The 18,515-nt window shown below is 49.6% G+C and overlaps 1 protein-coding gene across 1 annotated transcript; it reads right to left on the bottom strand.

Annotated features, from left to right (window-relative positions):
- LHFPL5 (LHFPL tetraspan subfamily member 5) lies at positions 1-13,303 on the bottom strand. The gene is made up of 2 exons (XM_065403409.1): positions 12,892-13,303; positions 1-356 (listed from the first exon to the last, which is right to left on the bottom strand). The coding sequence occupies exons 1-2, from the start codon at positions 13,301-13,303 to the stop codon at positions 1-3; spliced, it is 768 nt and encodes a 255-aa protein (XP_065259481.1).
- Between the last annotated feature and the right edge of the window lie 5,212 nt (positions 13,304-18,515).

Below are 18,515 nucleotides of genomic sequence, written 5' to 3'. Positions count from 1 at the left end.
TCATGGTATCTGGGCCCAATGGGCATGGCTGCAGGCTTTATAGGTGGCAGTGGGTTTTGATGTACCCTCTAACAGGTGAGTGGGGGTCACAGGAAGAGAGAACAAAGTGGGGCCATTACCTTTATTTTCTACTTTGAAATCGTCTGGGAGGAGATTATCTTGCCGGTTCCCTAGAACAAAGGCCAGGAAGGAGAGGATGAGGGCATCCAGGATCCCAATGATGCAGAGGATGAAGGCCCAGCGCACGGTGCATGCCCCTAGTGTGTATTTGTCAGTTTTGTCCCCGCACATGCGCTTCACTTCATTGGAATCCCAACCATCCGGGTAGATCAGGCAACCTATCATTAGGCCAGCTGCTGCAGGGAGAAAAAAACATGTGGGCACAGGTTGCACGGTGGTAGTGCACTTGACTGGAGCTGGGTGGAAAGCGTCACACAAAAAGATTCCTAGATCCTAATTCATCCTTTTTTAGTGAAGGCATTGTGCCCACTCCCCTTTCCACAAAGGTTCAGCACGTGCTTGTGCAAACTGGAGTGTAACCTTTCACAGCTTGAAGTGGATTTTCTGTGAGCATCTTCTCCTGGAACCTTATTATCAGTTAGCATCATGCAGCACCTGAGGCTATGCTCCTGGAAGCTAACAGCAGAGCTATTGCTGTTGACAGTGCTGGATCAGGCTCGGAATAGAACCAGCACAGTCTCCGTTATGTGCCCATGACTACGAACCACCATCTCAAAGAGCAAGCTGTGGACTAAATGAAAATCACAGAACAGCTCACTGAGTGATGAATAAACAGCAGAACATCCATTTCGACTGCTGTGCCTCAGTTCTCCACAGCTGGTGAAATGGAGAGGAAAGTTGCCTCTGTAAAGCTGTTTCTACATCTGAGCATCAACATCAGAACCACGCTCAAAGGCTGAGTTGTGCTAAATAATGTGTTTGTTAAAATGGGTTAGCTCTGGTCTCCAACTCACGCAGCTATAGGTAGTTCAGACTCTTACCGACCAATCTGATTAGTTCCTCACGCCAAAGCATCTTCCAATAATAATCATGGTGCACTTTTCTATTGTAAATCTCAAAGTGCTCCACTCAGGTGGGTATTTATCCTTCCAGTCGGGTATTTATCCTTCCAGTCGGAAGAGCTCTAGGACTAAAATTCATAGTGAGGTGCAATTGGGTTAACACCCAGCAAGTGTAGTTTTGCAGCCAGTGTGCGGTGTTGATGTGATCTCACTTTCCTGGAGCCTAGTTATATGGGAGCCAGGGCGGGTATGAGCAGAAAAGTTATTCAAGTATAGCTGGAACAGTACAAAAAGAACAGGAGTACTTGTGGCACCTTAGAGACTAACAAATTTATATGAGCATAAGCTTTCGTGGGTAAATTTGTTAGTCTCTAAGGTGCCACAAGTATTCCTGTTCTTTTTGCGGATACAGACTAACACAGCTGCTACTCTAGAACAGTACAGTTAAAGTGGTACAACATCCACCCCACACCCCAGTGTGGATGAAGTTATAGCAATATAAAGGTGCCTTATACCAGTGTTGTTTATTGCCACAGGGGGAGGCCAATAAGCTACCCTTCTAGCAGTATAACTACCCACAGTTGGGGTTGTACCAGCGTAACTATTTTGGTTAAAATTGCACCTGTCACCAACACAGTCATACTCGTACCAAAACTGTGAGGCCAGGTCTGCACTGGAAACTGCCAACATGGCTATGCTGAGGGGGGGGGGGCTGCTGCGTACTGGGGGTTGGTGCGCTGTGCCAGCAGAATCCCCTAGCTAGCTAGTTATTCTGGCAAAAGTGTGCTTTAACTGATGGTTTGTTTCACTCATGGAGGCTGGAATAAGCTAGAGTGCCAAAAGCTTGGCTTTGTTACCATGAGCCGCATCCATCCTTGGAGCGCTTTGCCGGGATAGTCTAGCTATATTGGCAAAGTGGTCCTAGTATAGGCATGGCCTTAGCATAGGCCTGCTATCCTTGTTTAACCTTTGATTATCCATGTACACACCTAGCTGCTTTCAGCTGCCATCACTGCCATAAATGAGCTGGGAGGGGGGTTGTAACCTCCCTGGCTGTGCTGTCTAACTATCTGTAGTGGAGAGAAACTGTGTCTCCAGGAGCACAATACTCTTTGAGAAGGGAAATGCTGCTGCAAAATCTCCCATTAACTTGGTCACCTTGGCAACGCTCTTCCATTTCTGCATGAATATGCAACCGCATCCTGTCAAAGGCACCATCTCCGTCCCTAGGAACTGTCTCCTCCTAATGGCTTAAAACAGATTTTCAGTGGACTTGTTTGAGCTGGAGGAACTTGTATTACCATTTGTTTAACCAGTGTTGGGCTAACCTCTACCTAGGTGTATTTTATTGCAGCCCGAGGGATTGACACCCAGGTTAATTTTGAAGTGGTTCCAGTTGGAATCCCACGTGGTTGACTCCTTTTGTAAACATTTAGATATCCTACCACTGGGAGTGTACACAACCCACTTGTCTGAGCCGTTCCTGGTCCTGAGCTGCTTTCACTCACGTACCATGTCTGCCCCATGCAACGCCTTTCCCACTGCTATTCGAGCAAATGCAGCAGTGGCTTCAAGTTTTTCCTTTTCGGCCAGGTAGCTTGTCTTCCGAAGTCACAAAGGTGCTTTGGCTGCTAAGTACTGTTTATACTCTCTGAAGAGTCACGACGCGTCACGCTAGGGTGCTAGCCCTCAGAGGAGGATGCCTGGGTCCTAGTCCCAGTTTGCCTCTGGCTGATTGTATAGAAGTGGTCGGGGGGGGGGGGGAGGAGATGTGGGGAGTTGTAGCATTTAATTTTTTGTACTAATGTTTGTATGGTGCCTAGCACAGTGCGTGGGCTCCTGGCATCAAGTGATGAATGTTTTGAGATGAAAGGGCAGCGGGGAGGCTGACCTCAGTGCCCACACAAAGGACTTCTTGTATACTTCTCCTCAAGCTCCTTGTGTGCCACCCTCCTATCTGTGTTTATTTCAGGGGCTCCCTGCAATTCCCTCTGCTGGGGGCTCTTTCTGTCCCCCATGTCCCCATCTCATACAACTGTTTCCGCTTCTCCTCCTCTGTGCTGCATTGTAAGCATTTCAGATTCCGAGCGGGGATTCTCTTTTCAGATGTGTGTGCCCGGTGCTTAGCATGATGATTGATTTGGAGCTCCTAAGCTACCCTAATACAAATACCGCTGCAATGAATTCTTCAAAATGTCCACCTATGGCTCCCCACAAAGGCTGTACAAAGCAACTTCCTAAGCCAATTGAAAGAGATTTCACTGCTCTTCACCCTCCCACCCCCAGCTCTCTGGGTCGGGGCCAATGTTATGTTTGTTCAGTGTCTAGCACAAGGGGGCAGACAGCCTATAGTGCAAATGTAATATCCGTCGCAAATCCGCATCCTATATAACTTCAATGCACAGCCTTCTGCCAGAAATATGCACTTCCCTCATACGCTGCAGAAACGTTATTGGGCCGAGAGCTCTGGAATGAGAAACTATTTCTTTCCGTGGCACACGCCCTCTCTCCAGTGACACGCGGCTAATGGTTCCCTGAAGTCGCTGCACGCTCGTGGTTATTGTACTTTGATATGCTGTTTAAATTCTGCTGCATCAGGTTACAGCAGGTTAGCAGCAGCACCATCCATCCCTCTTGCTATTCAGTGGTGTAAAGATGCTGTGGTTGCCCCCCCCACACATGCACCCTTCCCTGCAGCCACCATTTCTCTCTGTCACTGAGAACACTGTAGGCCAGAGAATGCTCTCAGGACTGTCAATAGCTGCTGCCTGGCAACAGTTTGCTCAGGGTTTTTTTTTTTTTCCAAAGGCTTGCGGGGAGGACAGTAGTAAGGGCATTGTGCATCTTACTGGCTTTCCATAAGCCATCTCTCCATTTAGAAGCTGTGCCTTCCAGTACACTTAATTACCTTCCCCTGCAGCTCAACATGGAGGAGGAGGGGGATGGGCGGGGAAGCTTTAAAGGAATACCTACATCTTGGACTGAGATGTGATCCTGATACAAATAAAATAGAGGCTCCACCCCACCCTTTATGCCCCTGCTCCACCTGCACCTAAAATAACTAGCCTTCTGGTGTCTGCTCAGTCTGAACATAAGAATGACCAGACTAGGTCAGACCAATTGTCCATCTGGCCCAGTATTCTGTCTCTGACAGCAGCCAATGCCAGATGCTTCAGAGGGCCTGAACAGAACAGGGCAATTAGCAAGTGATCCACCCCCCGTTGTTCAGTCCTAGCTTCTGTCAGTCAGAGGCTTAGGGACACCCGGAGCATCAGGTTGCATCCCTGACCATCTTGGCTAATAGCCATTGATTGACCTATCCTCCATAAACTTCTCTAATTCTATTTTGAACCCAATTATACTTTTGGTTGTCACAATGTCCCCTGGCAATGAGTTCCACAGGTTGATTGTGCGTTCTATGAAGTACTTCCTTATGTTTGTTTTAAACCTGTTGCCTATTAATTTCATTGGGTAACTCCTGGTTCTTGTGTTCTGCGAATGGGTAAATAACACTTCCTTATTTAGTTTCTCCACACCATTCATGATTTTATAGACCTCTATCATATCCCCAGCCTCCGTTGTCTCTTTTCCAAGCTGAACAGTCCCAGTCTTTTTAATATCTCCTTATACAGAAGCTATTCCATACCCCTAATCATTTTTGTTGCCCTGCTCTGTACCTTTTCCAATTCTAATATATCTTTTTTGAGATGGGGTGACCAGAACTGCATGCAGTATTCAAGGTGTGGCCGTACTGTGGATTTATATAGTGCCATTATGATATTTACTGTCTTATTATCAATCTCTTTCCTAATGTCTTCTAACATTCTGGCCGCTTTTTTGACTGCTGCTGCACATTGAGCAGATGTTTTCAGAGAATTATCCACAATGATTCCAAGAACTCTTTCTTGAGTGGTAACAGCTAATTTAGACCCCAATGTTCTGTATGTATAGTAGGGTTTATGTTTTCCAATGTGCATTACCTTGCATTTATCAACATTGAATTTCATCTGCCATTTTGTTGCCCAGTCACCTAATTTTGTGAGATCCCTTTGTAACTCTTTGCAGTCAGCTTTGGACTCAACTGTCTTAAGCAATTTAGTATCATCTGCAACTTTTGCCATCTCAATCCTTATCCCTTTTTCCAGATAATTTATGAATATGTTGAACAGCACTGATCCCAGTACAGATCCCTGGGGGACCTGCTATTTACCTCTCTCCACTGTGGAAACTGACCATTTATTCTAAACCTTTGTTTCCTGTCTTTTAACCAGTTACTGATCCACAAAAGGACCATCCCTCTAATCCCATGACAGTTTACTTTGCTTAAGAGCCTTTGGTGTGGCTCTCAGAAAGTTCAAGTGGGCTATATCCACTGGATCATCCTTGACCAAGTTTGTTGACCCCCTCAAAGAATTCTAATAGATCGGTGAGGCATGATTTCCCTCTACAAAGGCTTTGTTGGTTCTTCCTCAACATACACCTCTACCCCGATATAACGCGACCCAATATAACACGGATTTGGATATAACGCGGTAAAACAGTGCTCCGGGGGGGCTGCGCACTCCGGCGGATCAAAGCAAGTTCGATATAACGCGGTTTTACCTATAACGCGGTAAGATTTTTTGGCTTATGAGGACAGCGTTATATCAGGATAGAGGTGTATTGTGTTCATCTATTTGTCTGATAATTCTGTTCTTTACCATAGTTTCAACCAATTAGCCTGGTACTGAAGTTAGGTTTACTGGCCTGTAATTGCCAGAATTGCCTCTGGAGCCTTTTTTAAAAAATCAGCATTACATTCTATCCTCGAGTCATGTGGGTCAGAGGCTGATTTAAGTGATGGGTTACATACCACAGTTGTTAGTTCTGCAATTTCATACATGAGTTCCTTCAGAACTCTAGGGTGAATACCCTCTGGTCCAATTATTACTGTTAAATTTTATCAATTTGTTCCAAAATTGTTTGTTTGTTCATCTATCAACAGACACCTCAGTTGGGCACAGTGCCTCAGATTTGTCCCCTAAAAAGAATGGCTCAGGTCTGAGCTTCTGCAAAGCAATCTGGTGCAGGAAACCATCTGCCTTTCTAATGCATCGGCCAGGCTGGGTAGCAGAGAGCAATCTCTTTCAAACAAGAACAGCTGCTGCTACATTAGTGAAGTTTGTTTTACTCCTCATAAACACGAACCTATCCTTGATCTCAAAGAGCGATGCACACACACGAGGTTTGGTGTGCTTCTCACAAGGGGCCACATTATGGAGTTTTTTCACACTCTGAGTACTTATGCAATCAGTCATTGGACTTATTGGTGGACTTATGCATTAAGTTGGTGGACAGTTGGTGGACTTATGCATTAAAGTCAATGACACTGCTCATCCCTGGGAATAGAGGCCCCACAATCTGGCCTTATGTGGTACCAGGCAAGTCCACCAACTCATTGCTCTGACTTACTCACTGGAAATAGTTTATTCCACCCTAAAATCTTGTTATATTCTCAGGGGTTCTCTCTCTAATTGTGGTTCAACCACTTGCCTTTTATGCTGTTACGGCCGTCTTTGACTAGCAGCTGTGCACAGTACAAAGGCCAAAGGAAGGAAGTTAAGTTAATAAGGCACCATGGAATCTAATGGAATTGGTGCAGAGAGCCGTGTTCAGCTGCTATTGTGTGTGCTGTTCTCACATCAAAGGCTTTTATATGACTAATGGCCCCAAATCTTATAGACTTGAAGGCCAGAAGGTACCATCATGACCATCAACTCTGACCTCCCGCAAGTTGCAGCCACGCCCAAGGCACAAACCTATCCCTCTTTCTCACTGAATTCAAGGCAAGAAAAAAAAGTTAGGAGGGTAAGAGAGAAAAGATTACCCTTGCTTTTACAGGTGAGGGGACTGGTGGCACAGAAAGATCGTGAGACAGAGTGGCCCATTGGCGGTTCGCTACCCTGTCAGCAACTCATGTCAGCCCTAATGTACTCACTGCACTCCTACTCATTGTTGTCATAATGTTTACCCAAAAGGTGGCATGTAACATATCACTGGAACTCAGAACTCTCTGATCATTAATATTCTTGCATGATGTATGTATGGTAAACCTGCAAAGGACTTTGTAGAGCTGGGCCGCAAATGCATTCTTAATATGGATTGTCAAGCAGTGCCTAAGCCATGCCTGTTCCAGACAGAGGCATGTGGTTCCGCCTCCTTGAACTTGTGTCTGATGTAAATTAAGCCAGGTGTGATGGAAGGCAAAGAAAAGCCCATTTACATGCCAGGTAAACAAAGCCATTGGGAAAGCAAGTGGGGAAAGATAATGACTTAACAGTCTCACTGGGGGGATGGAGACTGCACCCTGGGATACCTTCCTGCCTCTTGAAGTGGGGTCAGTGAACTTTAGGAAGATATAAGGAGAGAGAGAAAAAGCCATTCTGGCATCCATCCCTTGGGGGACTAAAGGGTCCAGAGCTCTTGAAATCATAGAACATTGGATACTTCAACCACGGGGTTGAAGTCTCTGGGAACCAAGTGTATGTGAGAAACCTGCTTAGGCGAAGATTGTAACTTGCTGAAATTAAGTTTTTAGTGTTAGAAGCATATTTTTACTTTTGTTTGCTTATAACCCTTTTTCTCTTTATTCCTTATACTTGGCATCACTTAAATGTTTGCCTTTTGGATTAGTGAACTTGCTTTACTTTTAATAATAACCAACACAGAGATGTGACTGCAGCGAGTCCTTGACAAACCCCAGTTGGATTAACGAGCTGCTGTTTACTGTCTCTTTAAAGGAGCAGTGAACTTAAGGTCTAGAGGACTGGATGCTACAGGGCAGTGGGTTTGGGGGAAATTTGGGAGTGGGGGCATGTTGGGGTCACTCTGTGAAAAGCCAGGGTGTGACCATGCTTCTAGGCTGGCTGATGGTCTCAGGGCTGTGAGCCACAGCAGAATACCATTTAAGGCACCCAGAGTTGCAGGGCAAGGGTGACACAACTCCTTACTGGCCTGGTTGAACCCCAAAGTGTCACAACAAATCACTGTGGCAGAGTCACAGAATTGAACCTGGATCACCTGAGTCTCAGCCTTAACCCCAGACAATCCTTCCTCTCAGCCCATCAGTTGCCACTGGAGCCTTTTATCTCAGCTGGTGTCCCTTCCATGCCCCCACCAGCTTTGAGATGTGATAGAGAAATCAGAGAGAAGCTACGGGCTCTGTCCATGGTGCTAACACAAACTGCCTAACTGCTGGAGGTATGGCGAGCCCCTGACATGAGGCCATCCAGCAATGCCTCCAGAGCTGAGCTAGGACTGCCGGTTAGACTGGTGGCTACTTGATTGCTAGAACCAGATTGTGACTCAGTCAGCAGGGACAACAGAGGCTGGTGAAAGGCTGAGGTGGCTTGGAGGCTGGCGTACATCTCAGGAAAACGAAGACCGTGTGAGCAGTTAGGAATGGAAGGATGTCTGTGTGGTTAAAGCGCTCAGGCGATCTCGGTTCAATTCCCATCCTGCCAAAAGATTGCCCATGTGCCTTGGGCAAATCACTTAGGCCAAGATTTTCATAACTGCCCAGTGTATTTGGGTGCCTACCCTGAGACATCTAAAAAAGACCCTGGTTTTCAGTGAGTGCAGAGCCAAAAGTGTCTCATGTTGGGCACCCAAAACCACTCATCACTTTTGAAAATCTTGACCTTAATCTCTGTGTGCCTCAGTTTGCTATCTGTAAAATGGGGGTAGTCACGCTCCCTTTGTCTGGTCTACTTCAGTTGTGATCTCTTCAGCACCGGGATTCTCTCGCTGTCTGCTTGCACAGCGGTTGGGGCCTCTGTGACCTACTTTTGTACAAGGAATATACGAGGCTTCGGAACACTCTACCATGGGGCTTGGTGGAAGCCGCATGGTTTGCAATATTTAAAACTAGACTGGGCAAAGCCCTAAACATCGACTCTCAAGAACAGTTCAGCACCGCCAGGGAGAGGGTGGTGTGGGTTGGACTGGATCATATCATGGCTTCCTTGGCATGGCTGAGTTTGGTTGCATCTGTCTAAAGACCCGCCCCCCTGCCGGAAGGAAATCTGGTGGTGTGTTTGAAACATGTGTTCCCTAGGAAAGCACAGGTCTGGCAGCAGGGCTGCTGCCTCTCTGGGGCAGGTTGCATTGTCCGTTTGCTAGCAGCCAGCTCCGGTGCAGCCTGAAACCCTTTCTTCACCATGGGATTTCCAATGTCCAAACCCAAATCATCCATCAGTGCCCCCAGCTCCAGCACACTAATGCACTAGCACTTCTTGGGGGGAGTTAAAAGCCAAGGCATCCCAGCCTGGCTGTCCTCTGTCTACTTGTTGTACGTTAACTGGTATGGGAAGGTAATAGCTTTTAGCCTCCCTATTTTATCTTTGATTGTATGTAAGAGGAAGGTGGCTGGCTGTCAGTCATATCCCAAACCCTCCTTTACCCTAATCAGATAAATGCTTTATTTTATTAAGGTGATTGAACTCTCTCACCATGTTTCTCTCTATTATTAATCTGTTTAAAAGCCAAGTGTCACCTGAACACAGCACAGCTCCTAACCCTTCCCTCTCCGGTCTGTCTGCCTCCAAAGGGAAAAGATGGTGAGAAGGGACTAAGACTTCGCTGCTTTCTTTAGAAAATCAAGCTCCTTCACAGGTGCTGCATTGTTTCCCCATGTGTCATGTTAATAGCAGAAGCAAATATATAAGAAATTGCTACTCAAATCCTCTGGGGCAGCAAACCTTTGGTTGTTCAGGTTCCTTGGACTTTTGAACTGCTTCCAAGCTGCTTATCTTAATCTTTGAGATTGTTTCCTTTAGACCAGTTGGAATTAGCTGATACCTTAAGGGCTAAAGTCAGCCCTGCTGCAATTCCATTGCCTGCAGGAGCTTTTCACCAGCACTGAAGCTGGCCCGACTTTCTCTATCTCCGTGGCATTTTCACCACCAGCAAGGCTCTCTGCCTGCTGAGCCAAGCAGGAACTGTAACAGGATGCTGCCTTCCTCTTTGACATCAATATTTCAGGAGGCTGGATGGGATTGGATTTCAGCAGCTTCTCGCTGTGACAGGGAAAGCACACGGCCTTCACCATGCCCCTTGCCTCTGAGGACTAGTACTGCTGGCAGGGTTTAATTAATGGTAATTCCACCCAGTAAACCCCAGGCTAAGCTGAGTGGGTTGGATCGCCTGGAAAGTTGTTATCCTTCTGGCCCTAGTGTTACGGCAAGATGCATGCTCTACTTTCTGATGTGCTGGGTAAACAAAAGGAGCACTGGCCAGCAGTGGCTGTAAATTGCCTCGCCATATTAGTCTGCTCACGCTTATCTGCTCCCTGACCTGGCATCTGCTTGGCCTGTAGTTGCTGCAACCTGAGTTCATTAGGTGAATAATTTTATGTTCAATGCCTTATTGCAAGCCAATCAAGTCCCATACCTCAGAGCATCAGGTGACTGCCATAGGAGTTGGGAGGGAATTTCTCCCCCCCCCCCCATGTACAGAATTGCACCTCTTGTTGGGTGGCTAAGGGCTTTGCTTCATATTCCTCTAAAGCATCACCTATTGGCTGCTGCAGTGAGGGGAGGGGCTTAGTGGACTAACCGTCTGAGCTAATAGGGCAAATCTCGACCTCATGTCCCATTTTAACTCATGCTCCTCATTTGTTCTCTGCAAGCCAGGAAAGAATTACAGGTCATGCAGGGGCGGCGAGTTATATGGGCCCGTGGTGCCCAGGCTCCAGCAATATTCAGGGCCCAGGGGCCCAACTCCACCACTGTTCGGGGCTGGGTCTGTCCCCCTGGCTGGCCCCCACCTGCCACCCCTGCGCGCCTTCCCTCGGCCCGGGAGCATCCTTGCCTCAAGCCGGTGGCTGCCCCCTGCAGCTCCCCGCTGTCTTGGCTCTGCAGGCTCCCGACATCAACTGCCACCGCTGGGTCCTAGAGCCCTCCATCTTCTAGTGCCAGGGCAGGCTGCCCCTGCCCCTGCCCTTCTACCGCAGACCCTTCCCTTTTCCAGCGGGACCCTCCACCAGCACAGGGGGCCCCCCGCCTGCAGTCACCACTCCAGTCCCACTCTGGGCAAGGGGCAGCCCCAGCCCCACCCCCACTGAGACTACAGTGAGGGGTCACAGCAGGGGAGGAGGCACACATGTGATGGCAACCCCCCCCAGCACCCAACACAGGGGAGGCAAGGGGGTTCCTGGACCTGAGAGGGGCCCTAGGAGCACATGCAGTGACAGTGGTGCAAGGTGAGTGTGCTACTGGGAGGGAGAGGGGGCTTTCTGCTTCCAGCTGGGGGGAGTCCTCCTCTCTGGCCCCAGCCCTGCGGCAGCCTGCCTGCACCCCAAACCCCTCATCCCCAACCAGAGCCCTCATCCCCCCACACCCTAACCCTCTGCCCCAGTCCTGAGCCCTCTTCTACATCGTGAACCCCTCATCCCTGGCCGCACCCCACAGCCCTCACCCCAACCTTCTGCCTGAGCCCCCCCACACCCCAAATCTCTCATCACCAGCCCCCCACAAAAGCCCTCACATTTTTACATTATTTTAAAATATATATATCAGCTTACAAGGCAAGTGTGGGGGGGCAGGACTTGGACCCGTTCTGGGCACCACCAAAAATTATACAAACCTGCCGCCCTTGAGGACATGCGTTTTAGAGGCAGGGAACTACCCCACCTCCAACGGCAGAGGAGGCAGAGAGAGAGGTGGGTGTGCCTCAGGCCCACATTCGTTCCTGACTTTCTCACCTGTTTCTTTAACTGGAAAGGATTTTGTCTTTCTGCTCTAAGTAGCGCAGGAGAACCGCATGCATGCATGTTTGCTTCACCCAGCCTCTTTCCGTCCAGAATTGGCCTGGCTTCGCAAGCTCAGAGCTGGCTCCTACCTTACAGAATGAAACTTTGGGCAGAAGTGGTTAGTGGAAAAGTGCCCACTCCAGGAGGGGCCCCACTGAAATCAATAGGAGAGTTCATGTAGGATGGTGCTTTTCATGATGAGTAATGTATTAGAGTGTGGCCCTTTATAGCTGCCTAAAGTAAAGCTTTAGATGGGAGACGGTTCTGAGCAGTTCTCCCCTTCATGCTTCAGCAAGTGCAGCTACTGCACCAGCAAGAGCATTGCTTACCTATGTGCAATGAGTTTGACAGGTCTCAGCCCACTTCTCTAGGACCTGGTGTCCATGTTGCAAAATCACTCTCACGCTTGGCCCTAAATGACACCTTTATTGGTAATGTGGCCTAGCAGATGGAGCACTGAACTTGGACTCAGGAGACCTGGCTCTGCCATTGGCTTGCTGGGTGACTTGGGGCAAGTCACACCACTGGTCTGTGCCCCAGTTTCCCCCTCTGTAAAATAGGGGTGATGCTACTAACCTCCTTTGCGAAGCACTTTGAGATCCATGGATGAAAAGTGCCATGGAAGAGCTAGGTGGTATTATTACTGGCAGTCTCAGCAGAGACCCCCATGAGTGTGTGGCTCAGGAAGACTATAAACTACCTTCTTCCTCTGTGATGTCACCCTGCCACGGCATAAATGAGGCACAAAGGTAGGGTAAATGGGGGGATCTCAAATGCCTGAATGGGCCTGTTTTATGGCTGGGGAGGACAGCAGGTTCTAACTGTGTCCATCCGGCTCCTTTCACAAGCATTAAATTGACCCAAATTGTAGGGAAAAAATACAGAGTAAGTTTCTCTGTTCAGTCTGCAGTTGCCAGCCCTTTATATTGCTTCCCCCAGCTCTGGGAATGTCCTGATCTCAGATGGGCCCTGCAGGGCCTGTGGTAACATGAACAGTAATGAGTTGACTCTAGGACATGGATGCATTTTTGCTCCTGGGACTGGGTTGGGCTGGACCCCTGGAGCCCCTGAGCTACTCACCTGCTGCCAGCTGCATCCAGGCACAGATTTTGTAGACAGTGGCTGAATTGCAGAAGAAGAACAGGCTGAAGCAGAGGATGCAGCCGATGATGAGGAAGGTGGAGATGCCCACGAAGAACATGGCCGTTTTGAAGGCACTGGAGGGGATGGTGCCAAAGTCCAGGGGGCTGCCCTTGCAGATGAGCTCGCCAGTCAGGGCGTTGCCAATGCAGTAGGAGAAGAGGCCGAAGTAGCCGGCCTGCGGAGTGTCGATGCTGTCACCGATCCAGTAGGGTTGAATGAAGCTCACCACCATGATGACCGCAAAGCAGAGGGTGAAGAGCGCCCACAGCACCCCCATGGCCCGGGCGTTCCGCACATAGTTGGTGTGGTAGATCCGGGCCGCTTCCTGGGCTGGCAGCATCTTCCCCATGGCACGGCTGGGTGGGCTGCTTCTGGGCTGGCCCAGGACTGGAGATGTGGGGCCAGGGGCTCCCTGGCTGGGGGGGCTGCCTCCTTGTGAGCACCGGGCTCAGGCTGTGGGCTCCCAGGGAAGTTAGTGAGGTGGGAGGGTGCCCTGCCCACCCAGGGGGCAGCTCTGGGACCTAGCCCAAAGCCCCGTGTTCAGGGCCCAGCTCTGGAGATCAAGCTCCGGGTCCAGATTCTCGGTTCCAGCCCCCGTGCCCGGGTCCGGGCCGGGATGGGCTGCCCGGCTCAGGCGCTCCGGTGCCCGGCTCCCAGCCGCGCTCCTGGGGGACCAGCCGCTTCGCCCCGGCCCCTCCCAGCCCCGTGTCTCCCGGCGCCGGTGTCTCCTCCCCCGCGTCCGCCGCGCCCGCCCCCGCCTGCCCCTTCCCTCGGTTCCCCAGCCAAGCCTCTGGCAGCGGCCCCGGCCCCCTGCTCCTCCCCGGGGCCCCTGCGCGCCCCCTGGCCCGGAGCTCCCTGCGCGCTGCGCTCCGGCTGGCTCCGGGAGCGCGATTCAGCACCGCGGAGAGCGCCCGCTGGGGAGCCGCCCGGCCCGGCCTGGGCAAAGGGGCCGGAGGCGGCGGATCCTCGCCCTAGAGTGGGGAAGGCTGCCCTGGGGGGATCGCGCCCTTGTGAGCCCGCGGGTGGGGGGGCTGGATGGCGAGATCTAGAGTGAGAACAAGCCAAGGAGACATGGCACATATTCCTGCCCCCCTCCTACCTCCAGGTGCCTGCGCCCCCCCCCGCCAAGCCCCCACCTCCCAGACACGCTCTTCCTCCGTCCATCATCCACTGCACACCAGCTGGGGGCCCCGCCCCTGTCCAAGCAACCAACCAGGGACTAGCCCCTGAATGGGGGCAGGGGGCTGTGCCTAAAACAAGGGACAGGAGAGGTGGGGAACCAGCCAAGCGGCTCTCGGGGCTTGTAGGGGGGAAGGACAATATGGTTATAGGGCCAGATCTTCAGCTGGGGGGAAATCACTGCAGCTCCACTGAAGTTAATGGTTCATTTAGCTGGAACAATTTGTGTAGTGGGGGTGCTGAGAGCCATTGAACCAAACTGTCAACCCTGGATATGATGGAAACCACTTCAAGCCAGGGTGTGCGGCAGCCCCCCCTCGTTCCAGCACCTATGTTTTTATGTTTTAGTGCTGATGAAAGTGCTGGATTGACCATCCCAGACGGGGAAGTCCTGTTTATTCGCAGATCAGATACAACACCAGTGTGTTTTCTCCTTCTTACTCAGCCTAGCTGCTCCTTACGTAGCTGTATCTCTGCTGGCAATTTGGGGGGAAATCTTCCCCCATTGCTCTAGCCTCAATAGTGCTAGCACTGGCCACAGCAAATGGTGGAGGCAGGATATTAGGCCTGTCGCATCTAACCCTGCCCTGACATAGTGGTAAAGCAACCTTAGCCCCATCTCTGTGGCTGCTTCCAGGGGCAGAGCAGCATTGTTGTTTATTTGTATTGCCATACACATAGGAGCCGTAGTCCTAGACCAGGACGCCATTGCATCAGGTGCTGTACAAACCCAAAACAAAAGGACAGTCCATGCCCCGAAGGACCTACAATCTAAGTGCAGTGCAACACACAGCGAGATTTCCCAACAACGTCGTTGCTTTCCTGGGAGGAGGGATTTAATCGATACCTCGGTGTTAGCTTTCAATATTATCTGAACTCCTTTAAAAGGAAGAACTTTATTATTATTCTAGCTCATTTAGAAGGGATCATTTCATGTCCTGTAATATATACTACTTACTGGATTTTCCACTCCATGCATCTGATGAAGTGGGTTTTAGCCCACGAAAGCTTATGCCCAAATAAATGTGTTAGTCTCTAAGGTGCCACAAGGACTCCTCATTGTTTTTACTGTTATCTGAGATGATTGCACTGATCTGGAGAGTTTTCAGAGGACAGGGGAAGAGAGTTACACCAGAAATGCATTTGACCCCACAGAGATCGCCTTTCTGGTTTCCCAAGGGCGCTGCGTCTACCAGGAGCAGGATGGCCAAGGCAAATGTTGGGATGGTGCTGAATTATTATGAATGACTGATTGATATGAATGTAGTGAGGCTTGGTACATCTGAATTTGTTAAAGGATTCTGGGAGCAGGGTTCTCTTAGTATCAGATAGTATGCTGAAATTGCACTTGAATGCTGATATAACTATGGATTATGAATGGTTAACCAGAGGCTCTGTGTGTGGGTATTTTAGGTGACGCTTTTATCATGGCTAAGGCTACGTTTTAGTCATGGGTATTTTTAGTAAAAGTCACAGACAGGTCACGGGCAGTAAACAAAAATTCACGGCCCGTGACCTGTCCATGACTTGTACTATATACCACTAACTAAAACTTGGGCGGGGGGGGGGGGGGGCGCAGGTGCTCTGGGGGATGCAGTCCAGGGGTCCTGCAGGTGCTGGAGGGGGTGTCCCGGGAACCCTGTTGGTGCTGGGGGGGAGGCGGGCAGCAGCGCACAGCCCAGGACCCCTGCTGGTGCTGGAGGGCGGGGGGGCGATGGCAGCGCGCAGCCCGGGACCCCTGATGATGATGGGGGGGGGGAGGGTTGGCAAGGCTAGCAGGCTCCCTAGCCAGCTCTGACCAACATGTCCCTGCAGCTCCTAGTGGGAGGGAATGCCAGGGGGGCTCCACACGCTGCTCCCGCCACAAACGCCTGCTACGCAGCTCTCATTGGCTGGGATCCACAGCCAATGGGAGCTGCAGGGGCAGTGCCTGCAGGCAGGGGCAGTGTGAAGAGCCCCCGGTCCCTCTGCCTAGGAGCTGCAGGGACATACCGGCCACTTCTGTAGAGCCCCAGCCTCCAAGGTAAGCGCTGCCCCAAACCCCTGCCCCAGCTCTGAGCCCCCTCCCACACCCAAATTGCTGCTGTTGCTGGCCCAGGGGCTGCCCGGCCACAGGGCATATTTCAGGGGCATGTAACTCCTTTGAGAGTGAGGGGTATACGTACTAATAACATCATATGTGCAGTGGCAGTTCCCCAATTAATATCTAAAGAAGTCTGTGACCCTGTAGGATGGGGTCTCAGGGTAGCCAACACCTTGCTATGAGGGATTTTTGTGGGACTTTTGGACCAGAGGGCCTCAGGGTAGCCAAAACCTTGCTCTGGGGGACATTTGACAGACCAAGTACTTGAGAAGAGAAGAGAAGAGAAGAGAAGAGGTCTCCATCCAGGACTGGTAGCTATACCTGCTTTGTTTGCAATCAGGATACTGTGTAGGGCCAGCGTTGTAGGGCCTGAGGGTTTATGCTTGGGGAATTGAGGCTTATTAAGAAGACATATTGTATAACCTTTTACTGCTTGTGTGATTCTTTCTCAAATAAATTGCTGTGCATTAAGCAAATTGTATCTGAATTTTCACTGGTACAATCTGCCCAGCTGTGGGCCATTAAAGATCTGTTTCAATGGTCAGGACAATAAAAAGAGGGGCTGGAGAAACTCACCTGCTCCTGACCATCTGTTATCGCTCAGGATGGCTAATAAAAAGGCTGCAAACTGAAAGGGTACAAACAAGTTAATCATTGTTAAAAGTGGACGGAGTGTAACAGGTGTGAAACCTGCCCCGCTCCCAGAGCTGGGTTCCTTTTATCATCCAGTCAACCTGCGTCACTGAAATATTTTTTAAAGCAAATATATCCAAGAACAGGTGCTGTTTGCCGGATCCTTCTCGAGGCTCAATGCTGCCAAGTGTTTTTCAGTAACGCTGTGGAGTTCTAGCAGACACTTTTCAGGAGTGCAAGGTACAACTGGACTGGCTGAGGAGAGAAGGTGGGCTGGATGTTTACAGGTTTTTGTCACAGTGCCCTGGCTAATTTATATTCAGATGCTACTAAATAGTGCTAATTAGACTATTTGCTCATTTCAGTGGAACGCCGACTCTTTTAGATCCATCTGGCTATACTGGTGAAATAAGTTTCCTAGCCCCCTTGTGGCACATTTTTTGGCACTGAAGTGGTTAAGTGGACTAGATTTACTGATACGGGTTTGCAAAGCAGCAGAATCAACTTTCATTTTATTATCGTATCCCTTTAAAATGAGGTAATAAGGGAGAGAGGATTGTCCAGTGCTTAGATCATGGGACCGAGCGCCTGGAGTTCTGGATTCTATTCCCGGCTTGGCCAACAAAAGTCACCTTGTACAAGTCACGTTAGCTCTTTGTGACTCGGATTCCCCGTTGTAAAATGGGGGGACAGTGCTTCCCTAACTCCCTGGCCTGAATTCACTACTGTGGTAAAGCTCGCTAAGGTCCTTGGAAGAGAGGTGCGATATAACTGCAGAGCAAAATAGAGTCAATGCAGCAAAACTGCTCAGACCATCTCATAAGTCTCAGAGCTCTTTACGAATATTAATTAAGCCTAAGCAACTGGCCCAAGGTGACTCAGTGAGTCCAGGAATACAACCCACAAGCAATGACTCCCAGTGGTATAACCACTAGACAGCATTCCCACCTTGCAGAGGAGGACTCATTGGATAGCAATGGTAGCCTGTGATGTGAAATTGTCTCTTTTCTGGTGAAACCTTTGGGTTCCATTTGTATTAGCTCATGTGGGCCCTTTGCCTGTTTCTTCAGGCTGCGGAGCAAGCGTGGCTTGATCGCTCATGTGTATATTTTGCTTAGCTCACTTGGCTTCTTTCTCATGCCAGTGAATATGAAAGTGGAAGATTGGAAAATGTAATGCTCCCTGTGAATGACCTAAAGGATGAAAATATATGGAGGTGGGCCCTGATCTGAACTCTGGGTCCAAATTCCATATATCCATCAAGGGCTGGATCAAAGCCATGACTCCCCCAAAAGCCTGGGCTTTGGAGATCTTGGGTGCCAATCCTGGAAAATCTGATCTCCTATTTCCATGGAGTAGATTTCATTTCTTGATCTCTCTGTTAAAAAAAAAAACAACAGCTGTACAAAGATCTGTTTGATGGAGATAGAACCAGCTTCTGATTCTGTTCATGAAACATTTTCCCTTTGTCATAGGAAAAAATTGCCAAATTTCCCTCAAATAGTCTGATATTTGGATCATGGCTAGAGAGGAAGGTCCTTGCTCAAATTCAAACAAAAATAATTACAATGGTGAGTTTAACTAAAAGGCAACTTAATTCCCTAGCAAACTCTTTCTCTTAATTCCCTTTGTTCATAGACCAAAATGTGTTTTCATGGGGCAGCTC

The sequence above is a fragment of the Emys orbicularis genome, chromosome 4, assembly GCF_028017835.1.
Source record: "Emys orbicularis isolate rEmyOrb1 chromosome 4, rEmyOrb1.hap1, whole genome shotgun sequence".
Lineage (NCBI taxonomy): Eukaryota > Metazoa > Chordata > Testudines > Emydidae > Emys > Emys orbicularis.
The sequence above is the reverse complement of the archived record's forward strand: the minus strand, read 5'-3'. Positions and strand labels throughout refer to the sequence as shown.